The sequence below is a fragment of the Taudactylus pleione genome, unplaced genomic scaffold (assembly GCF_031769625.1).
Source record: "Taudactylus pleione unplaced genomic scaffold, aTauple2 ptg000689l, whole genome shotgun sequence".
NCBI lineage: Eukaryota > Metazoa > Chordata > Amphibia > Anura > Myobatrachidae > Taudactylus > Taudactylus pleione.
Window position 1 is genome coordinate 837799 of NW_028285091.1, and position 21761 is coordinate 859559.

The 21761-nt window shown below is 46.4% G+C and overlaps 1 protein-coding gene across 2 annotated transcripts in view; it reads right to left on the reverse strand.

Annotated features, from left to right (window-relative positions):
- LOC148477791 (uncharacterized) overlaps nucleotides 1-21761 on the reverse strand; it is a 51289-nt gene that overhangs the window by 19334 nt on the left and 10194 nt on the right. The window contains exons 1-5 of one of the 2 annotated variants that reach the window (XM_088456179.1): nucleotides 4698-4808; nucleotides 4452-4604; nucleotides 3391-3514; nucleotides 3027-3163; nucleotides 519-636 (exon numbers count right to left, since the gene is read on the reverse strand). In XM_088456179.1, the coding sequence (XP_088312305.1) occupies nucleotides 519-636; nucleotides 3027-3163; nucleotides 3391-3514; nucleotides 4452-4604; nucleotides 4698-4775 (610 nt within the window). In that variant the 5' untranslated portion in view covers nucleotides 4776-4808. Of the gene's footprint in view, nucleotides 1-518; nucleotides 637-3026; nucleotides 3164-3390; nucleotides 3515-4451; nucleotides 4605-4697; nucleotides 4809-21761 lie in introns of those variants that run through there. The other variant, XM_088456180.1, reaches the window with a different exon arrangement.

Sequence of the window (21761 nt, forward strand, 5' to 3'; positions counted from 1 at the left end):
TTTATTGCTTGTTTCCACATGTTCATGAAATACCCTACTTTTACGGAGAATAACAAGGGAAGATTTTAAGTACACAGCGAATAAACCTCTATGGATAAGTATATATTTCTAATTCCATATTTATGTTAAAACATTAGCTCCATCTTCTGCACCGACCACAATTGTCTTACCGCAACTCGCAGTCCTTGCAGCTAACTGAATCGACGCCTCAGTGTGCCCCTTGGTAGAAGCCTCATTTTATGCTAGGAAGGAATTATGATAAAATCTTAAACTTTAACAACGACTGCAGATTTATCGCAAGCATAACAAATAAGAAAAAAAACATGCGTTTGATAGAATTATTTAACTATTGGAAGTTATTGTAAAAAAACGGGAAACATGGCCGTCACGCTCTCCCTATGGCAGATACTTCTAGCTATTGTTATTGTGCAATGAAATAAAATGGCATAGGGTGGATTAGGGCAGACACTGAGGAATGAGAATGTGACCCCTTTCTGTGTTTAGTGATGATTACTCACCTGTGCTAATATCTATCGGAGATTCCACGTCCTGACACGGCCGCTTACGTATCCCGTACGTCCCGTCTCCCGTAATTGGAGAGCTAATATCAGCTGGCCAAATATTTAACTCTTCATCCTGAATGTCACACAAAAATAAAGCTCAAAGTGCCGACCGTTACAGTAGCAGATTCATTTAAAATGTGCATGAATATATATCACTGTTAATATATGACGGGCAGCATGTTCAGGTGGGAAAACTAATGTTGAGAGACCGCTGTGAAGTCATACAATAAAATCTTAAACATGGGAATTGTACAAAGGCAGTAACTACCGCTCTCAAAGAGCGGATTTATATGAAAGTCTTTTTTCGGTTCTTATGGTACTCAACGGTTTGGAATACCGGCAAGTTTTTTTTTCTGGAAACAGGAAGTACGTCTACTTTATAGACCTGGGAGACACGTACCGGGCCATGTGACCATCAGCAAGTTAGAATGTCAAGAGACGAAAATGTCAAAGAAATAGGTAGAATACTAACACTTTGGTATAATGCCCCATTAATATAGCATATCTGCTCTGTCTCCCAAGTCCACTGTCTGGGTGTCGTCCCGGACTCCGCCTACTCCTTCATAGACCACATCACATTCCTTTCCCAATCTTGCCGTTTTTCACCGACATAATATTTCCAGGATCAGGTCATCTCTCGTCCTGGAAACCTCCAAAACAATCATACACGCCCCCTCTCATCTCCCGCCTTGATTACTGTAACCTACTACAATCCCACCTCAGTTTCCTCTGTCAACTGCTTTACCCCTGCTGTCCTCTATGTCAGTTACATCACTGCAGAGCCGACCCTAGCCCATTTGGTGCCCTAGGCAAAATGTTTACTGTTGCCCCCTAACAACTACCCATACGGAGCTGAACAGCCCCTCAGGAAAAAAAAACAGGTGACCCTCCTTATGGCCACGGGCCTAGTGCCTGCTTACGTTATTCAATAGTGACCTGGGCCTAGTACCCAGGTCACTTACACCTAATAGGGCTATAGCTCCCTCTAGGTCCTAATGCCCCCTATGTAGCCCGGGCCTTGCGCCCGCTTATATGCCCACGGGCCTAGTGCCCGACAACCCAGGTGGTCTAGTGCCCGACAACCCAGGTGGTCTAGAGAGGGGGTATATGGGAGGCCTCATGGAGGGCCTACTTGCTCCGTTGGAAGAGGCTGCGGGAGGGAGCTTCGTTGGCTCTTTTACTTTCCACCCCCGCAGTCCTCTCTGCCTGTCTTTCATCTTGATCACGGCGTCTTCTGGCCTCTTCCCCAGCCGCCGGAACTCTTGCCGCGACGCTCTCCTCGGGAGGTCTTCACTCTTCCCTCTCTGCCGCCGTACTGCTTTTTCTCGCTCAGCGGCATCTGATACAAGACGCCGCGAGTGGATGGGGCTATGACGCGGCGAGCCGCGATTGGCTCGTCGCGTCTGCCTTCTATTGGCTGCTGACCCGCGAGCTGGGCTTGGCTTGCGGCCAGAGCCAAACACCCGCTACGGCTGACGCTGCACCAAGGCTACCGGGTGACGGGCTATAGTAAGCCCGCACCCGGGGCCAAAGTCCTGTCCGACGATTGACCGGCGCCAAGTCCTACCCGCCGCCTATGCTTCCCCGGCGCTGGGAGCAGAAATAGCATCCCAGCGCCGGACGCTGATGTGTCCCGTAGGGAACACATCTCCTGCTGTGCCGATGCTGATATCTGACACTTGATCCCAGCACGTCTTTCCACACGGCAGCAGCAGGGCAGAGGGGAGGTGCATGCAGCGGCAGTGGGGGGAACTGCGGCAGAGCGCCAGTGGGGGGGGGGGGGGAGGGGAACTGTTGCAGAGCCCTGGAATGCCCCTAGGCATTCCAGTCGCCCCTAGGCATTTGCTTATTATGCCTAGGGCCGGCTCTGCATCACTGGTTCCCCATCCTATTCAGAGTCTCATTCATACCTCTAGAACACCATCCCACACACACGCAGAAATTCAGCTAGACTACGGGCCTTTAGGTGTCCCCTTAAAATTAATCTTCACTGAAGTCTACCACTTCTCCACCTTGCTCTCCAGTCCAAAGCTCAGCTCCCTTCCTCCGGGTGTCTGACCACATATACCCTAGAACAGTGGTGGCGAGCCCTGGCACTCCAGCTGCTGTGGGACTACATAATGCACTGCCACAGTTTTAGCATTCCCGAATAGCAAAAACTCTGGCAGTGCATGCTGGGATATGTAGTCCCACAGCAGCTGGAGGGCCAGGATTCGCCACCACTGCCCTAGAATTTAAGCTCTCATGAGCAGCGGTCCTGTAACCTACATGTAATTATCTCATTTGTATTATGTAACTTAATTAATCTGACAATCTGTACATTAGACTGTTTGATGTACTTTTTTTTTTTTTTTTAAAGTTGCACGATACCCCCTATAGCGCTATATAAATAAAAGATAATTAATCATTGTCTTCTGGTCTCTTCTGTAAAGTTAAACCCTAGTCACAATGCACTCATAATACCTCAACGTGTTTCTTGTTGTAGGATTGGTCAGGTTCCTCATTACAGTCCTGTATGATATTGTGATGATCTTCTGTACATGCCGGTGAATAGGGAGGACTGGGACATCGCTCCGGTGTATTTTGGTTACTGGAGCCATCTGCAGGAGACACACCAATCAGCTCCTACCTATTATTTTACATACAGTATTTGACAAATGCACCTTCAAAGCTGGTAGGTTGCTATGGGAAACTTCTCCACTGGTCCACTTCTACACGCTTTTAACTGCTTGATACATATACCCCTACATCTTTTAGCAGGGTTTTTATAGAAGATGTGTGGGCCCTAAATAATGCTTTCTCCTTCATAATTGATGACCACTCTTACCCAGTGATGTGAGGGGCCAGTGATTCTCCATCAGGACGTCCTTGTACAGATCCCTGTGTTCCTCTATGTACTCCCACTCCTCCATGGAGAGATAGACAGTGACATCCTGACACCTTATAGGAATCTGACACACACAATGATACAGTCATCACCCAGACACATCCCCTGGTGTTACTGTATAATGTCCCATTCCCAGCAGTCACCTATCCAGTCATCACCCAGACACATCCCCTGGTGTTACTGTGTAATGTCCCATTCCCAGCAGTCACCTCTCCAGTCATCACCCAGACACATCCCCTGGTGTTACTGTATAATGTCCCATTCCCAGCAGTCACCTATCCAGTCATCACCCAGACACATCCCCTGGTGTTACTGTGTAATGTCCCATTCCCAGCAGTCACCTCTCCAGTCATCACCCAGACACATCCCCTGGTGTTACTGTGTAATGTCCCATTCCCAGCAGTCACCTCTCCAGTCATCACCCAGACACATCCCCTGGTGTTACTGTGTAATGTCCCATTCCCTGCAGTCACCTCTCCAGTCATCACCCAGACACAGCCCCTGGTGTTACTGTGTAATGTCCCATTCCCAGCAGTCACCTCTCCAGTCATCACCCAGACACATCCCCTGGTGTTACTGTATAATGTCCCATTCCCAGCAGTCACCTCTCCAGTCATCACCCAGACACATCCCCTGGTGTTACTGTATAATGTCCCATTCCCAGCAGTCACCTCTCCAGTCATCACCCAGACACATCCCCTGGTGTTACTGTATAATGTCCCATTCCCAGCAGTCACCTCTCCAGTCATCACCCAGACACATCCCCTGGTGTTACTGTATAATGTCCCATTCCCAGCAGTCACCTCTCCAGTCATCACCCAGACACATCCCCTGGTGTTACTGTATAATGTCCCATTCCCAGCAGTCACCTCTCCAGTCATCACCCAGACACATCCCCTGGTGTTACTGTATAATGTCCCATTCCCAGCAGTCACCTCTCCAGTCATCACCCAGACACATCCCCTGGTGTTACTGTATAATGTCCCATTCCCAGCAGTCACCTCTCCAGTTAGCAGCTGAATGATCTTGTTGGTGAGTTCCAGGATCTTCTGCTCATTGTCTCTCTCATGTATCAGTGAGTGAGGTGGAGGACTCTGGGTCCTGCCCAATCCTCCTGACACACGGAAGTGGCTTCTGCTGCTGGGTGTCACATGCTGTGTAATGAGAAATACACTAATTAATATCACTGCAATGAGCAAGAAATAAGAGACAATGCATGTTGCTTCCGCATTCCCAGACCCCCTCACCTCCCCGGTCAGCAGGTAGATGATCTCCAGGGTGAGATTCAATATCTGCTTAGTCATGTGACTCCTGTCCTTGTCCATCCTGTAGTCCTGGTGGCAGGGACCAGCTCTGAGGAGACCTGTATAATGGGACGTGTATACAATAAGAGGCAATTCTTCAATGGAATCCAGTCGTTGATCAAGTGTTATAATTAATAAGCTGACATAAAGTTGACATTTTAGCCGGCAACTAAACCTAGCCCTAATTGCATGTTTTGATATGGTGACTGTTGACATTTACAGTGTCGACACTGTCAAACAAGCTTAACCTGCTTGTGCTACATACAGCAATACCAGTTACATAAAATATGGTATAGTACACATTAGGTATTTATATTTACGCTAACCAATATTTATGTTCAGTTCAAGATAGATGAACATTACTGTTCCCCCCTTGTGGCAGCTGTCACTGACCGTGGGGAACAAGTGTCTAGGGTGTTTCCAGCAGGGGGCATAATACTAAAGAAAAATGTCCGGCTACACACAGCTACACTGACCTAGCGGATAACAAAAAAAGTGCCTTCTCTAGGAAAGATCTGGGAAATGTGTCAGTGAGTAATGAATACACCTGTGCACCTGCTGGGTGACCTGGGAATGTGTCAGTGAGTAATGAATGCACCTGTGCACCTGCTGGGTGCCCTGGGAAATGTGTCAGTGAGTAATGAGTACACCTGTGCACCTGCTGGGTGACCTGGGAAATGTGTCAGTGAGTAATGAATACACCTGTGCACCTACTGGGTGACCTGGGAAATGTGTCAGTGAGAAATGAATACACCTGTGCACCTACTGGGTGACCTGGGAAATGTGTCAGTGAGTAATGAATACACCTGTGCACCTACTGGGTGACCTGGGAAATGTGTCAGTGAGTAATGAATACACCTGTGCACCTGCTGAGTGACCTGGGAATGTGTCAGTGAGTAATGAATACACCTGTGCACCTGCTGGGTGACCTGGGAAATGTGTCAGTGAGTAATGAGTACACCTGTGCTCCTGCTGAGTGACCTGGGAATGTGTCAGTGAGTAATGAGTACACCTGTGCTCCTGCTGGGTGACCTGGGAAATGTGTCAGTGAGTAATGAATACACCTGTGCACCTGCTGGGTGATCTGGGAAATGTGTCAGTGAGTAATGAATACACCTGTGCACCTACTGGGTGACCTGGGAAATGTGTCAGTGAGTAATGAATACACCTGTGCACCTACTGGGTGACCTGGGAAATGTGTCAGTGAGTAATGAATACACCTATGCACCTGCTGGGTGACCTGGGAATGTGTCAGTGAGTAATGAGTACACCTGTGCACCTGCTGAGTGACCTGGGAATGTGTCAGTGAGTAATGAATACACCTGTGCTCCTGCTGGGTGACCTGGGAAATGTGTCAGTGAGTAATGAGTACACCTGTGCACCTGCTGGGTGACCTGGGAAATGTGTCAGTGAGTAATGAATACACCTGTGCTCCTGCTGGGTGACCTGGGAAATGTGTCAGTGAGTAATGCATACACCTGTGCTCCTGCTGGGTGACCTGGGAAATGTGTCAGTGAGTAATGATTACACCTGTGCACCTGCTGGGTGACCTGGGAAATGTGTCAGTGAGTAATGAATACACCTGTGCTCCTGCTGGGTGACCTGGGAAATGTGTCAGTGAGTAATGAATACACCTGTGCACCTGCTGGGTGACCTGGGAAATGTGTCAGTGAGTAATGAATACACCTGTGCACCTGCTGGGTGACCTGGGAAATGTGTCAGTGAGTAATGAGTACACCTGTGCACCTGCTGAGTGACCTGGGAAATGTGTCAATGAGTAATGACTACACCTGTGCTCCTGCTGGGTGACCTGGGAAATGTGTCAGTGAGTAATGAATACACCTGTGCTCCTGCTGGGTGACCTGGTAATGTGTCAGTGAGTAATGAATACACTTGTGCTCCTGCTGAGTGACCTGGGAAATGTGTCAGTGAGTAATGAGTACACCTGTGCACCTGCTGAGTGACCTGGGAAATGTGTCAGTGAGTAATGAATACACCTGTGCGCCTGCTGAGTGACCTGGGAATGTGTCAGTGAGTAATGAATACACCTGTGCTCCTGCTGGGTGACCTGGTAATGTGTCAGTGAGTAATGAATACACCTGTGCTCCTGCTGAGTGACCTGGGAAATGTGTCAGTGAGTAATGATTACACCTGTGCTCCTGCTGGGTGACCTGGGAAATGTGTCAGTGAGTAATGAATACACCTGTGCTCCTGCTGGGTGACCTGGGAAATAGGTCAGTGAGTAATGAATACACCTGTGCTCCTGCTGGGTGACCTGGGAATGTGTCAGTGAGTAATGAATACACCTGTGCACCTGCTGGGTGACCTGGTAATGTGTCAGTGAGTAATGAATACACTTGTGCTCCTGCTGAGTGACCTGGGAAATGTGTCAGTGAGTAATGCATACACCTGTGCTCCTGCTGGGTGACCTGGGAAATGTGTCAGTGAGTAATGAGTACACCTGTGCTCCTGCTGGGTGACCTGGAAATGTGTCAGTGAGTAATGAATACACCTGTGCTCCTGCTGGGTGACCTGGGAAATGTGTCAGTGAGTAATGAGTATACCTGTGCTCCTGCTGGGTGACCTGGAAATGTGTCAGTGAGTAATGAATACACCTGTGCTCCTGCTGGGTGACCTGGGAAATGTGTCAGTGAGTAATGAATACACCTGTGCTCCTGCTGGGTGACCTGGGAAATGTGTCAGTGAGTAATGAATACACCTGTGCACCTGCTGAGTGACCTGGGAAATGTGTCAGTGAGTAATGAATACACTTGTGCGCCTGCTGAGTGACCTGGGAATGTGTCAGTGAGTAATGAGTGCACCTGTGCACCTGCTGAGTGACCTGGGAATGTGTCAGTGAGTAATGAGTGCACCTGTGCACCTGCTGGGTGACCTGGGAAATAGGTCAGTGAGTAATGAATACACCTGTGCACCTGCTGGGTGACCTGGTAATGTGTCAGTGAGTAATGAATACACTTGTGCTCCTGCTGAGTGACCTGGGAAATGTGTCAGTGAGTAATGAGTACACCTGTGCTCCTGCTGGGTGACCTGGAAATGTGTCAGTGAGTAATGAATACACCTGTGCTCCTGCTGGGTGACCTGGAAATGTGTCAGTGAGTAATGAATACACCTGTGCACCTGCTGAGTGACCTGGGAAATGTGTCAGTGAGTAATGAATACACCTGTGCTCCTGCTGGGTGACCTGGGAAATGTGTCAGTGAGTAATGAATACACCTGTGCACCTGCTGAGTGACCTGGGAAATGTGTCAGTGAGTAATGAATACACTTGTGGCGCCTGCTGAGTGACCTGGGAATGTGTCAGTGAGTAATGAGTGCACCTGTGCACCTGCTGAGTGACCTGGGAATGTGTCAGTGAGTAATGAGTGCACCTGTGCACCTGCTGAGTGACCTGGGGAAGGGTCAGCTGAGATAACTAGGGAAGAACAGTTATAGGTGCCAGCAGCTGACTGTCCTGACTTTTCGGCAGTGACTGGTTCATGATTGGTTATCTCCCATTGTCTCTCCTGGTTCCAACTGTACCACAGCACTTTAGCTGCTTTATTATTATTAGTGGCTCCTGCCTTAAAGCAGCCACAGACATTACCAACCCCAGCTACAAGTGTTATTTATGGGGCAGCACAGTTCGTTGTAGGGGGTTAGCACTACTGCCTTACAGCACGGCGTTCTTGATTCGATTCCCACCAAAGACCCTATCTGTGTGGAGTTTGTATGCCCTCCAATGTTTTCGTGTGTTTCCTCAAGGTACTCCATTTTTTTCCCACAAGCCAAAAACATACTGTAAGTTAGTAGGATTCTGACAAAAAGAAAAAAAATTAAACCATAGTGTGTATGCGTCTTATAAGGGAGATGTATCAATCCTTGGAGAGAGATAAAGTTGAATAGTTGCCAAAACTGGGTACACACTGGAGCGATGTCGGGTCAATATGCCGTTTTGTAACAACAAATCGCCTACATCGCTCAGTGTGAACGGGCGATTGCGCTCATTAGATCTGCTGTGCTGTACATCAAGCCCATCGATGTTGCTAGCAAACTGTAGTAAGTTAATGAAGGACGGAACAGTAATTGTTCAGTCATTCATTAACACATTCCAGTGTGGACGGGCAATCCCCGTTTAAGGCCATTCATTCCGATGTTGGAACGAATGCCCGTCATCTGAGTGTGCACCCGGCTTAAAGCAACCAATCAGCTTCTGTCAATTCAAAGACTGTGCATTGGGCAATATTTCCCCCCATGTGATAGAGCAGTGGTTCTCAAACTCGGTCCTCAGGACCCCACACAGGTCAAGTTTTGCAGGTCACCTAGCAGGTGCTCAGGTGTATTCATTGCTCACTGACACATTTCCCAGGTCACCCAGCAGGTGCATTCATTACTCACTGACACATTTCCCAGGTCACCCAGCAGGTGCACAGGTGTACTCATTACTCACTGACATTTCCCAGATCACCCAGCAGGAGCACAGGTGCATTCATTACTCACTGACACATTTCCCAGATCACCCAGCAGGAGCACAGGTGTATTCATTACTCACCGACACATTTCCCAGGTCACCCAACAGGAGCACAGGTGTATTCATTACTCACCGACACATTTCCCAGATCACCCAGCAGGTGCACAGGTGTAGTCATTACTCACTGACACATTTCCCAGGTCACCCAGCAGGTGCACAGGTGTAGTCATTACTCACTGACACATTTCCCAGGTCACCCAGCAGGTGCACAGGTGTATTCATTACTCACTGACACATTTCCCAGATCACCCAGCAGGTGCACAGGTGTATTCATTACTCACTGACACATTTCCCAGGTCACCCAGCAGGTGCACAGGTGTATTCATTACTCACCGACACATTTCCCAGATCACCCAGCAGGTGCACAGGTGTATTCATTACTCACCGACACATTTCCCAGGTCACCCAGCAGGAGCACAGGTGTATTCATTACTCACTGACACATTTCCCAGGTCACCCAGCAGCTGCACAGGTGTACTCATTACTCACTGACACATTTTAAAAGATTCACAGGTGGAGCTAATTATTTCCCTTGTGATTCTGTGAGGAGACCTGGAAAACATACACTGTTTGGGGTCCTGAGGACCGAGTTTGAGAACCTGCGTGATAGAGAATATAGCATGTGAGCTCCACTGGAGTAGGCACTGATGTGAATGGCCAAATATTCCCTGTAGAGCGCTGCGGTATATATGGTTGCACTATAAGAAGAAAAATTGTCAATAAATAAATAATTCTGCTACCTTATGTATCAACTGTTGCCCCACACCTCTTAGATTGCAAGCTCACTGGGGCAGTGCGATCTGTTTCTTGGCATGCCCTCTATTTACAACACTATATTTTATATTATTTTATACCTAAAGAATACAAATATATTTACCCTGCTTGTGGTAATTTCTGCTTTTCATAAAAGAGTAAATTTTAGTGTGGACAATAAGTCAATAAACTTAATGATCTAGGTAAAACAAGGTATCCACTATTTTGCAAATGAGATCTCTAGTGAGTATAATGTGGCTATTCGTATTAAACCCAGAGAGCACAGAGCTAAATGTACACAGATTTCAGACTGAATGTATGTGCAGTTATCTCTGTACCCTGTGTAATGGATATGCAATAAAGAGAAAGGACAAATAGTGCTCTTCCTAAATAGCCCGCATAGAAGTCCCTGCGCCCTGTATAATAGGGACTTATCGTGACCTGCACAGAAAATCAGCACTTACCGTGAAAACCCCTCTTTTTTATCACCTAAGTCCTCACACACCGGAATAGGAAGTTATTTGGGTCAATTCAGTTCCTGGCTTTGCGGTCCACTGGGCTCAAGGCTTCATTATTGCACTGACATCCGGGTTACAGAGAACACTGCAGCGCTATCCGACATGCGTTCCACACGGCTTCCTGGTTGTGCGTTCCACTCAGTTATCTGGTTGTGCGTTCCACCTAAGTTTTGTCACATTTTTCAGTTCTGCTACTCCGATAAACGGTGGCAGAATGATATTCCTAGTAAATAATTAAGAACTAATTTCGGACTACACGTTTAACATTTATTTATTTTTTATGCATATGTCAAGCACACATTTTCTGCCAAATCAGCTTAATCAGAAATAATTGTTTTTAAATATTTTGACATTTGAAATTAAAATTCGAATTTGTGATGTGCTATAAAATGTAGTTTTGTAATTTTTATATATATATTATGTAAATATAGACATGGTCACTATGCATACTTTCCATCAGGGAGACTCCCTGAAATAGTAACTATAACTAGACTCCCTGATTGCACCTTATCCCCATTATGTTGCTATTTGTTTTATATATATATATATATATATATATATATATAAATGGTACTTCCATATCCTTGCGGCCCCTGGTTACGTTACTTGCGTATCTTTACTATTCAGTGTAGATACGTAAGTAGCGTAAACTTCAGGAAATACTACTCGGACCCTTGCGGGCTCGCTGCGATCGCCACGCTGCGGGCACGGTGGCTCGCCACATGGATTTATTGCCCCTCCATGCCCACTTGGGTCCAAATAGTATTTCCTGAAGTTTACGCTACTTCCGTATCATCAACACACATCCAGCAGGGGGCCGCAAAGATACGGAAGTACTATATATATATATATATATATATATATATATATATATATATATATATAAACAGAGATATATAGTCAAATGGGATCATTAGTGTAATCTCCCTGCATTGGTTACAATGCACAATAATCCCTATGGCTACATGCATTTTCTGAAAAGTATCAATGTGGTTTTTATCTACAAATAGATCTTACTAACTGCTTTGGGGCTCAGTTATATGTGGATGTAAGTCAGGTTTATGATACGCCTGTCAGATGTAGCAGTACATGCCCACTTACTGCCGCACTCATAGGTGTTGCTTTCATAATCTCCCTGAAATGCTTTTTCAAAGTAGGCAAGTACGTCGGTATGTCGGATGATGTCATGGCAGCATTGTTTTTGATGTACATCTAACTAGAACAATAATCCTATCCCTAAGACTGTCGAAATTTCATGTCAACGTTTTCCAGGTATCGACATTTATTATGTGGACATTTTAACCATGTCATCATCATAACTGTCAATATTATCATACCTCCAAAACGTCCTGATTTGAGACGGACTGTCCAGCTTTTTGGGATTCGACCTCCTGTCCCACCCGCGACCTGCAGTGTCCTGCGGGCAGTTGGGAGGCACACTGTTACCGCTGCTAGAGCAGAACAGCGTCTGTGAATGGATGCTGTGCGTATGCGTGAGAGGCCGATAAGAGGGGTTGGGTATGATATCCGGCTGTCGGGATGCCACTAGTCAGAATACCGACAGTGGCATCCCAACAACCAGAATTCCAAACACGCATTGGAGTGAACGGTAAGTATTTTCCCTACCCCTACCCTAACCCACCCTTCTCGGTGCCTAACCCTAAGCCTCGCCCCCTAGTGCCTAAGCCTAACCTCCCCGCACCCTAACACCCCCTCCCCTCACCCTACCCTCCCCATTGCCCAACCCTCCCCCTAGTGCCTAACCCCACTAGGTAATGCTACCCTCCCCGCGCACCCTGATACTTACCTTCGGGATGCCGATGGTTGGGATACTGGTGATCCAGACCTCTCTGGTTTTCGGCACCGGTATGAGGACTGTCTGCATCCTGCATGCCGACTACATCCCGATAAGCGGTGTGTCCATTTCTCTAGTCAGTCTCTCACTGTCTGGGGAGCAGGTTGAGGCCTAGGAGGATAGGTTTAGGAGAGTACCTCCTGTTATTGGCGCGTTTAAACATAACCAAAGTGGTCAGCAGCCTAGCTACCCACTGGATAGTGAGGGATGAATAAGCAAGTCTGCACTCCCTATGGGACCAGGCTTATTATTATCTGCAAGAGTGTAATTCTGCTGGACAACAAAAGCCTGTGTAATGCTTTTTCTGCATCTAATGAGAAATGTAATTAAGGTCTTCCTTGTATTTAGAGTCTGAATCAGGTCGATTACTCTCCAGGTGTTGCCCCTAGCCTGTCGAGGTGTGTGTAAACGGGGTGTGCTTGCACTAACACAGGCGTGGCTGGGAGTTTTTACACCAACTTAAGGGTGTAAATAATTCACACGTAGCGTCAGCATACGCGTCCTATGAGAGAAATAAAGGCAGCGGTGATCGCAGTGCTTGCGGTAGCCTAGAGTCTACCTTAAGCACTGCGTGGTGATTCGATGTCGCCGGATGGTACCAATGTTTTCATACACTTCCTGGAGATGACGTCTGAAAGTGGGCGTCTTCACTCCTGGCTGCTGGGAATCTAACTTCACCCGGCGATCGCACGTTCAGACACAGGAGACGTCCTTATACCTTAGTGTGCGATCGCGTCAAATGCATATTTTCGTTCCTGAAGGCAGCGAACGAGCGCAGCTTAGCGCGTGTGTCTGAATGAGCTCCAATATTTAAAGAGATTAGGTGCTTTCTGCCAAACAACTGGTAAAATTGTTGTTGTTTATAAAGGAGGGTAGGGTAGGGTGTAAAATAAAGAAAGAGTAAGTGAAAAGAGGAAGAAGGGGTGTGTAGGGGAGGGGGGGGGGAGAGAACGGAGAAAGGGGAGCAGGAACAGCCAATACAAGGGAGCATAGTGGAGATATTAGACATCTGGAAAGAGTGAACAGTATTGTGGAGGAGACTGGAGATGAATTCATTCCAACAAAGGGACAAAGCATATATTGTTAGTAACTGCAGAAAAGGCAGAAGAGGAAGTTTCACCCAAAGATTTAGAAAGCTCGGTAGAAGCTGCTTTGCATATAAACCCAGCAGCCATAACCCTAAAACTACCAGCCTAATATTGTATAGGTCCCCATTGTGCCGCCAAAACAGCTCTAACCCAGCATGGTATGGACTCCACAAGACCTCTGAAGGTGTCCTGTGATATCTGGCACCAAGACGTTACCAGGAGATCCTTTAAGCCCTGTAAGAAATGAGGTGGGGCCCCCATGGCTCTTACTTGTTTTTCAGCACTTCCCACAGATGCTCGATAAGATTGAGTTCGAAAGAGGCCACTGCCGCCAGGAAATGCCGTGAAAGGGTATACTTGGTCTGCAATAATGTTTAGGTAGGTGGTAAGTGTCAAAATAACAGACATGAATGCCAGGACCCTGGGTTAGCCCAGCAGAACATTACCAGAGCATCACACTGCCACCACCGGCTTGACTTTTTCCCATAGTGCATCCTGGTGCCATCTCTTCCCCAGGTAAACGACACACACGCACCAGGCCGTGCACATGATGTGAAAGAAACCGTGGTGCATCAGATCAGTCCACCTTCTATCATTGCTCCATGATCCAGTTCTGGCACTCACGTGCCCATTGTAGGTGCTTTCGGCGGTGGACAGCGGTCAGCATGGACACTCTGACCGTTCTGCGGCTATGCAGCAAGCCATGATGCATGGTGTGTTCTGACTCCTTTCTATCATAGCCAACATGAACTTTTTTGCAATTTGTGCTACAGTAAACTCTACAGTGGGATGGGACCAGATGTATCCACTGAGCTTAGACAAAGCGGCAAACAGTGCAATGGGGTAAATAAACAAGGGCCAGCGGCTATGTACTGGCAAACTAGCTCAGTCGGAAAATAATTTTTTAAACATTTAAATGAACATATAAAAGGAACATTAGGACAAAGCCAAGGGTTTCAGTAGGTCTCTACCTTCCCAGAGGGGTCACAGACCGGTTAGTTGCTTACCACCAGCTTACACAACTAAGGCCCGTATTCATATACAGTCAGGTCCATAAATATTGGGACATTGACAGAATTTTCATATTTTGTCCTCTATTCACCACCACAATGGCTTTGGACTGAAACAAACAAGATGTGATTTAACTGCAGACTTTCAGATTTCACCGGTTTCTGCTTATGCAGTTTTTCAGCATGTGAACACTCCGGCAATTAGCACGATACGCGCACATGTGCGAAAAGTTTGCACTGGTGAACGTTTTTTGCCAAACGTGACTTGTCGCACCTACAGTCAGGTCCATAAATATTGGGACATTGACAGAATTTTCAGAGTTTGGCCTCTATTCACCACCACAATGGTGAATAAAGATGTGCTTTAACTGCAGACTTTCAGATTTAATTTGAGGGGAATTACATCCAAATCAGGTGAACGGTGTAGGAATTACAACGGTTTCTATATGTGCCTCCCACTTTTTAAGGGGCCAAAAGTAATGGGACAAACTAAACAATCCTAAATCTTTCACTTTTTAATACTTTGTTGCAAATCCTTTGCAGGCAATTACAGCCTGAAGTCTGGAACGCATAGACATCACCAGACGCTGGGTTTCATCCCTGGTGATGCTCTGCCAGGCCTCTGCTGCAAATGTCTTCAGTTCTTGCTTGTTCTTGGGGCATTTTCCCTTCAGTTTTGTCTTCATCAAGTGAAATGCATGCTCAATCGGATTCAGGTCAGGGGATTGACTTGGCCATTGCATAACATTCCACTTTTTAGCCTTAAAAAACTCTTTGGTTGCTTTTGCAGTATGCTTCGGGTCATTGTCCATCTGCACTGTGAAGCGCTGTCCAATGAGTTCTGAAGCAATTGACTGAATATGAGCATATAATATTGCCCGAAACACTTCAGAATTCATTCTGCTGCTTTTGTGAGCAGTAACATCATCAATAAATACAAGGGAACCAGTTCCATTGGCAGCCATACATGCCCACGCCATGACACTACCACCACCATGCTTCACTGATGAGGTATGTTTTGGATCATGAGCAGTTCCTTTCCTTCTCTTCCCATCACTCTGGTACAAGTTGATCTTTGTCTCATGTGTCAATAGGATGTTGTTCCAGAACTGTAATGGCTTTTTAGATGTTGTTTTGCAAACTCTAATCTGGTCTTCCTGTTTTTGTGGCTCACCAATGGTTTGCATCTTGTGGTGAACACTCTATATTCACTCTTGTGAAGTCTTCTCTTGATTGTTGACTTTGACGCATATACATCTACCTCCTGGAGAGTGTTCTTGATTTGGCCAACTGTTGTGAAGGGGTTTTTCATCACCAGGGAAATAATTATTTTGTCATCCACCACAGTTGTTTTCCGTGGTCTTCCGGGTCTTTTGGTGTTGCTGAGCTCTTCGGTGCGTTCTTTCTTTTTAAGAATGTTCCAAACAGTTGATTTGGCCACACCTAATGTTTTTGCTATCTCTCTGATGGGTTTGTTTTGATTTTTCAGCCTAATGATGGCTTGCTTCACTGATAGTGACAGCTCTTTGGATCTCATATTGAGAATTGACAGCAACGGATTCCAAATGCAAATGTCACACCTAGAATCAACTCCAGACCTATTACCTGCTTAATTGATAATGAAATAACGAGGGAATAGCCCACACCTGTCCATGAATTAGCTTTTGAGTTGATAGTCCCATTACTTTTGGCCCCTTAAAAAGTGGGAGGCACATATTGAAACTGTTGTAATTCCTACACCGTGTACCCGATTTGGATGTAATTACCCTCAAATTAAATCTGAAAGTCTGCAGTTAAAGCACATCTTTATTCACCATTGTGGTGGTGAATAGAGGCCAAAATCTGAAAATTCTGTCAATGTCCCAATATTTATGGACCTGACTGTAGGTGCGACAAGTCACGTTTGGCAAAAAACGTTCACCAGTGCAAACTTTTCGCACATGTGCGCGTATCGTGCTAATTGCCGGAGTGTTCACATGCTGAAAAACTGCATAAGCAGAAACCGGTGAAATGTTTTCACAATCTCCGAGCAGGTGATAAAAATGTGCAAAATCTCTATTTTTGGCTAAAAATGTGGGGACTTGGTTCACAAGCTTTTGGACACCCCCCTAATGACTAATTAGACAAAAAAAATAAAAATAAAATTAGCTCAATTGCCCCTAATAATGACATCATTTTTGGGGTGAAAATGTAAAAAAAGTGTTGGAAAATGGGCATAAGGGTTGTATGTTTGGGACAGGTGTTTTAAACATTGCTGCACTTTATAGACACAAAAATATACTTGCACCCATTTTAATGTGCCCCCAATTTAACTACAGCAATTATTTGTTTCCAAAAGAAACAGCTTTATATCATTTTTCCACACTTATGCAAATGTGCATAGAACAGCCATTTAACTCACTTTAAGAAGGCAAAACACTTTTATTAGGGCTATTAATACACTATTTTGATTTCCAGCGTCAGTTAGACTTTTTATGGGGTACAGACTGGTTTCCCCACTTTTAATTTTGACAAACATTTAACATTATAGACTATTTCCAGAATTTTTTTACTTTTTGAGATAATCATTATCAAAAATTTCAGTTTGAATTTGGAAAAAGTGTTTCCTCACAAAGCCTATTGTGTTGTATATCATAGGAAAGGGCATAAAAAACACAGTAAAATGGTACCACTCCCACCTCTCCAGCCTAATTAGGAGAGCCGCTATGGCGATTTGAAAATATGCTGGTTGTGCGTTTTTTACAGATTTATGAAAACTTTACGACCGGATATAGTCTTTTTCTTAGGACTACATATATACTCTCCATATACCAAATTTTAACAAAATGTGAGCTGGTGAGGTAAAATCAGTGTGTTGATTAGACACGTAATGACCCATAAATATCTTCGCTTGTTAACGCGTTTTGTGAGCCTCCACTCATTTTGTCAGCCAGGACCCATCTGATGAAGTTGAGGATCACGAAACGCGTTACAGATGTTGATTACTGTTATGACGTATGAAAGCTGTTCTATTCACACTGGAGCCGATTTTGAACGGATGCTGCTGATTGGGTTACGGAGGTCTCATATCCTTAATGCCTGCCTTTTAATACTGAAATAAAAGGACTTGGAATTTCACTGTGGACTGAGGTGATATTATTGTCTGCAACAGTTTTACGTTGGCTATGTAAAACCTAAATACTGCCAAACCAATGTCTGCAATGCTAGCAGCATCAGCTTTATCAGGTTAGCATAACCAATTGGATTTGCTAGTTTGTGTTCTCACTTTCGTTATGGTACATAAAAATAGTGCCCCAAAAGCTTCAGCATGATTGACATGCCTCTGGCGTTTGAGGGCGGCGTCAGGGAGTGTTTCATTATACAGGACGTGTCGGCCAGTTTTTCTTGGTATGTTGAAGCTAGTGGCTGCGTAACCTGTGGGTTAGTCATATGTCTGACGTTCACGCAGTTGATGTGAGAAGCAGACAGTGGACGTCTTTACTTTTGCATAAGTGTGCGCAGCCGATGCGCGTAAAGAAACAGCGGCTGGAAAATTAGGGTACATCTATGTATCAGGCCCTGGGTTTGGCACCAGTCCAACCATCACCATTACCAAGAACATATCTGTTAATACCATTATAAACCAACTTAGCTCCCTTCACTTCTTTAATGGGTGATTCAAGATATTATAGAGCTGGAGTTCGCTTGCTCCCAGCGTATGCAAATCTAGCGCATGCCCAGCAAGGCAGGCGTTCGCACGGCAAGGCATTAGCACGCCCACTATGTCTTGGCGTGCGATCACTTAGTGTATGCAGATGCCCACCAGCCATTCATAAGACGCCCACTTGCACACGTCATCTCCTGGAAGTGCATGAAAACATCGGTACATCGAGCACCATCGGGTGTGATCGCATCGCTTGAGGTTGACTATACCTTGCCGCAAGCACTGCGATCACTTCAGTGTGAAATACAGCCAGGTGACGTGTACTAAGACGCTGCCTGTTAATTATGCACGCCTCTGAAACGGCATTGAAACACTCAGGCACGCCTGCGTTCGCACCTCCACTCCCCCGTTTCTAGTGGCCTGCCCCTTTCACCACTCACAAATGCCTCTACTGTCACTCACTCTGCTGGGCGAGCAAGCGCTTCCCGATCTTTTACAGTGGTTCGCACAGGCGTATTGCGATGTATACACATGCGCAGATTGCAAATATCAGCCAGCTACGAGCGATCGCATCCAAGCGAGCGGGTCTGAATCAGCTCCTTAATGCCAGTAGACAATAATTAGTAATCACACCATCATTATTATTACTGACTCATTTCATTAAAATAAAGGTTTGTTTCTAAAATGTGTGTCTAATTAGGATTACATGGAATTAGCTTGATGCTGCTGTGCACGCTGCCATTATCAGTTTCTTTTATTATAGATTTCATGTCTAGCATACAAGGTCTGGTGTTAGACAATCAGTTTCATTTACTGAACGGGGAAGGAATGAGAAGGCTTTGCAATGTCCGGTGTTAAAGAACTCACTTATAATCTGATTCAGCAAAGTGCAGCGTTTCCTCCCTGCTCAGTTGCAAGCTACGCCCCCTACAGGGAGTCTTTTTGGTACTGTAAACCTGGCCTTGATGATATTAGGCTGATTTCATGCCTTAGAGTATAATTCAGTCAAATTTGTAGTCGGTTGTTAGTCCCACAGAGGGAGTCTCTTGAACTCCAATTGGTTGTCATTTGCTATTGGATATATCCATCTACCTCCAGACCAAAGGCCCAACAGCGGTACAACCGGAAATGATGTGGTTGAGAGCAGGAGAGCAAAGGGATGCATTCTAGTGCAGGACCCCCGGAAGCAGGTGTTGTTAACGGGTACATTTACAGGCCCCTGTTCTTGGTGAGAGTGCGCTGGTGTTGTGATGTCGCAAAGAAACGAACTAGACTTCTGGAGTCATTCATGGTGTCAGATTGGGCACTACTGGCTGAAGGAGAACCAAGATGTCTATGCGGTGAGGCTCTCTTATGTAGTGACTGCAGATCACAGCAGACACAGTCCAATCTGCTGGGTCAGATGGTGAGAGAATCAGGGAAACCAATGTGCAGTCATTACGTCGGCAGTTGCAACATCTGCACAATGTCAACGCTCGGAATGTCAACACTGTCCACGGACCGGAGGCTTCGGAAACGGTTTGTGTGTGTCAACGTGATGGACGTTAACAAAACACACCGAAACCCATACAAGACACAGGACTTTATCCAGTGTGAATTTTCTGGTGTCAGACGACGTGGACTTTATTCATGGACCGCCTCCTGCAATCAGTTATACGGCCTGTCTCCATTGTGAACCCTCTGGTGCATAACTAAGTTTGACTTCTTTACAAAACATTTCCCGCACTCAGAGCAGGAAAACGGCTTCTCCTTCCAGTGTATCCTCTCATGGATGACTTGATTAGATTTCTGTTTGAAACTTTTCCCGCACTGGGGGCAGGAAAACGGCTTCTCCTGGGTGTGGATCTGCTGGTGGGCCACCAGGTTCCCTCTGCAGCGGAAACTCTTCCCGCACAGGGGGCAGGAAAACGGCTTCTCCTGGGTATGGATCCGCTGGTGGGCCACCAGGTTCGCTCTGCAGTGGAAACTCTTCCCGCACTTACCACACCCGAACGGTCTTTCTCTCATGTGGATGCAGTGGTGCTTTCTGAGGCCTGTCCTGCAGGCGAAGCTCTGGCCGCAGTCTGCGCACTCATGCATCGTTTTTCCGCTGTGACATTCCTGATGCTTCGAGAGGGCGGCGCTGCATGGAAAACACTCGCCACACTCAGAACATACATTCGGCTGTTGTGCAGCGCTTACGGGTCTATCCGACTCAAGACATAGCTGTTTGTTTAAGCTTTCCCCAGCTGAGCTGGGTGCTGTATCAGTGTGTACATAGGAGGTCACGTCACTTCCCATCTGTAGGCCTTGGTTGGAGTCATTACGCATTATTTCACAATCTGGGGGAAAGAAGATGAGAGGTCTGTGAGGGGTGGGCCGCATATCTAGGTTGGACTTGCTTTCATATATATTTACACACATCCCTTGTCAGTTTGTAGCATAGTAGATTCAGGGGTCTATGTGCTAAGCCTTGGAGAGAAAGTGCAAGGAGAGAAAGTGCAAGGAGAGAAAGTGCAAGGAGAGAAAGTGCAAGGAGATGTACTAAGCCTTGAAAAATGGTAATGTGGAAAGTGATAAAGTACCAACCAACCAGCTGCTAACTGTCATTTTTCAAACAACCTGTAACATGACAGTTAGCAGCTGATTGTGGGGAAGGGGGGGGGGGGGGATGTTCTAAGCCTTGAAAAGTGATAAAGTACCAACCAATCAGCTCCTGTCACATTACAGGCCGTGTATGAAAAATGACAGGAACTGATTAGTTGGCACTTTATCTCTCTCCAACACTTAGGGCGTGATTCAGACCCACCTGCGAGCGGGTCGATATTTGGCCACTGCGCATGCCGGAGCCGGCTCCAATGTGCGCATGCGTGAGACCCGGCTAGCGACGGGCGCTCCGTCGCTCCGGTTCTCGCACCAAAAGGGGTCTGCTGTCGATTTTGATCGACAGCTCGCACCGTTTTGGAGGCGGGCGGGGGGGGGGGGGGGGGGGGCGGCTGGCCAAACGGAGGCATTCCCAACAAAACGCCTGCCGTTATTAAGAGCCAGAAGCTCACTGGGGCTTGCGGGAACGAGACCCTACCGCAAGGGTCTCGTCGTAAGCCCCAATGGTCGAGACCATTGCGACAATCACCTGGCCGCTCGCAATAGCTGTGGGTGGTCACCCACAGCTATGCGAGTGGCCCGGAGGCCGCACCAATACAAAAAACAAACAAAAAAAACGCCCTGATTCAGAGCGAGCGGCCCTGAATCAGGCCCTTAGTACATAGACCGCTATGAGATTGTTTCTAGCAACTGAGCAACTGCCATGGTTTGTGGACCTCTAAACAGGCTGAACTGCACCAAAAAGTGGAGATACCTGGATGGGGCAGGGACTGGGCTGATCAGGACAGAGATGATTTTACCCCCGATCTCACGTGACTAATATACTGTGTATTTCATTATTACTCACCTGTGCCGATAGCTGTAGGGATTTCCTCCTCCTTTATCTCAACGTAAATGTCTTTCCCATGGTTATTCTCTTGATCAATCTCAAATATGACAATTTTAAGGCCTTCATCCTTAGTAAAGTACACACACAAAGCATAACAGTAGTTAGCTGGCTATTGAATACAATTGGGGGATTTACTACTG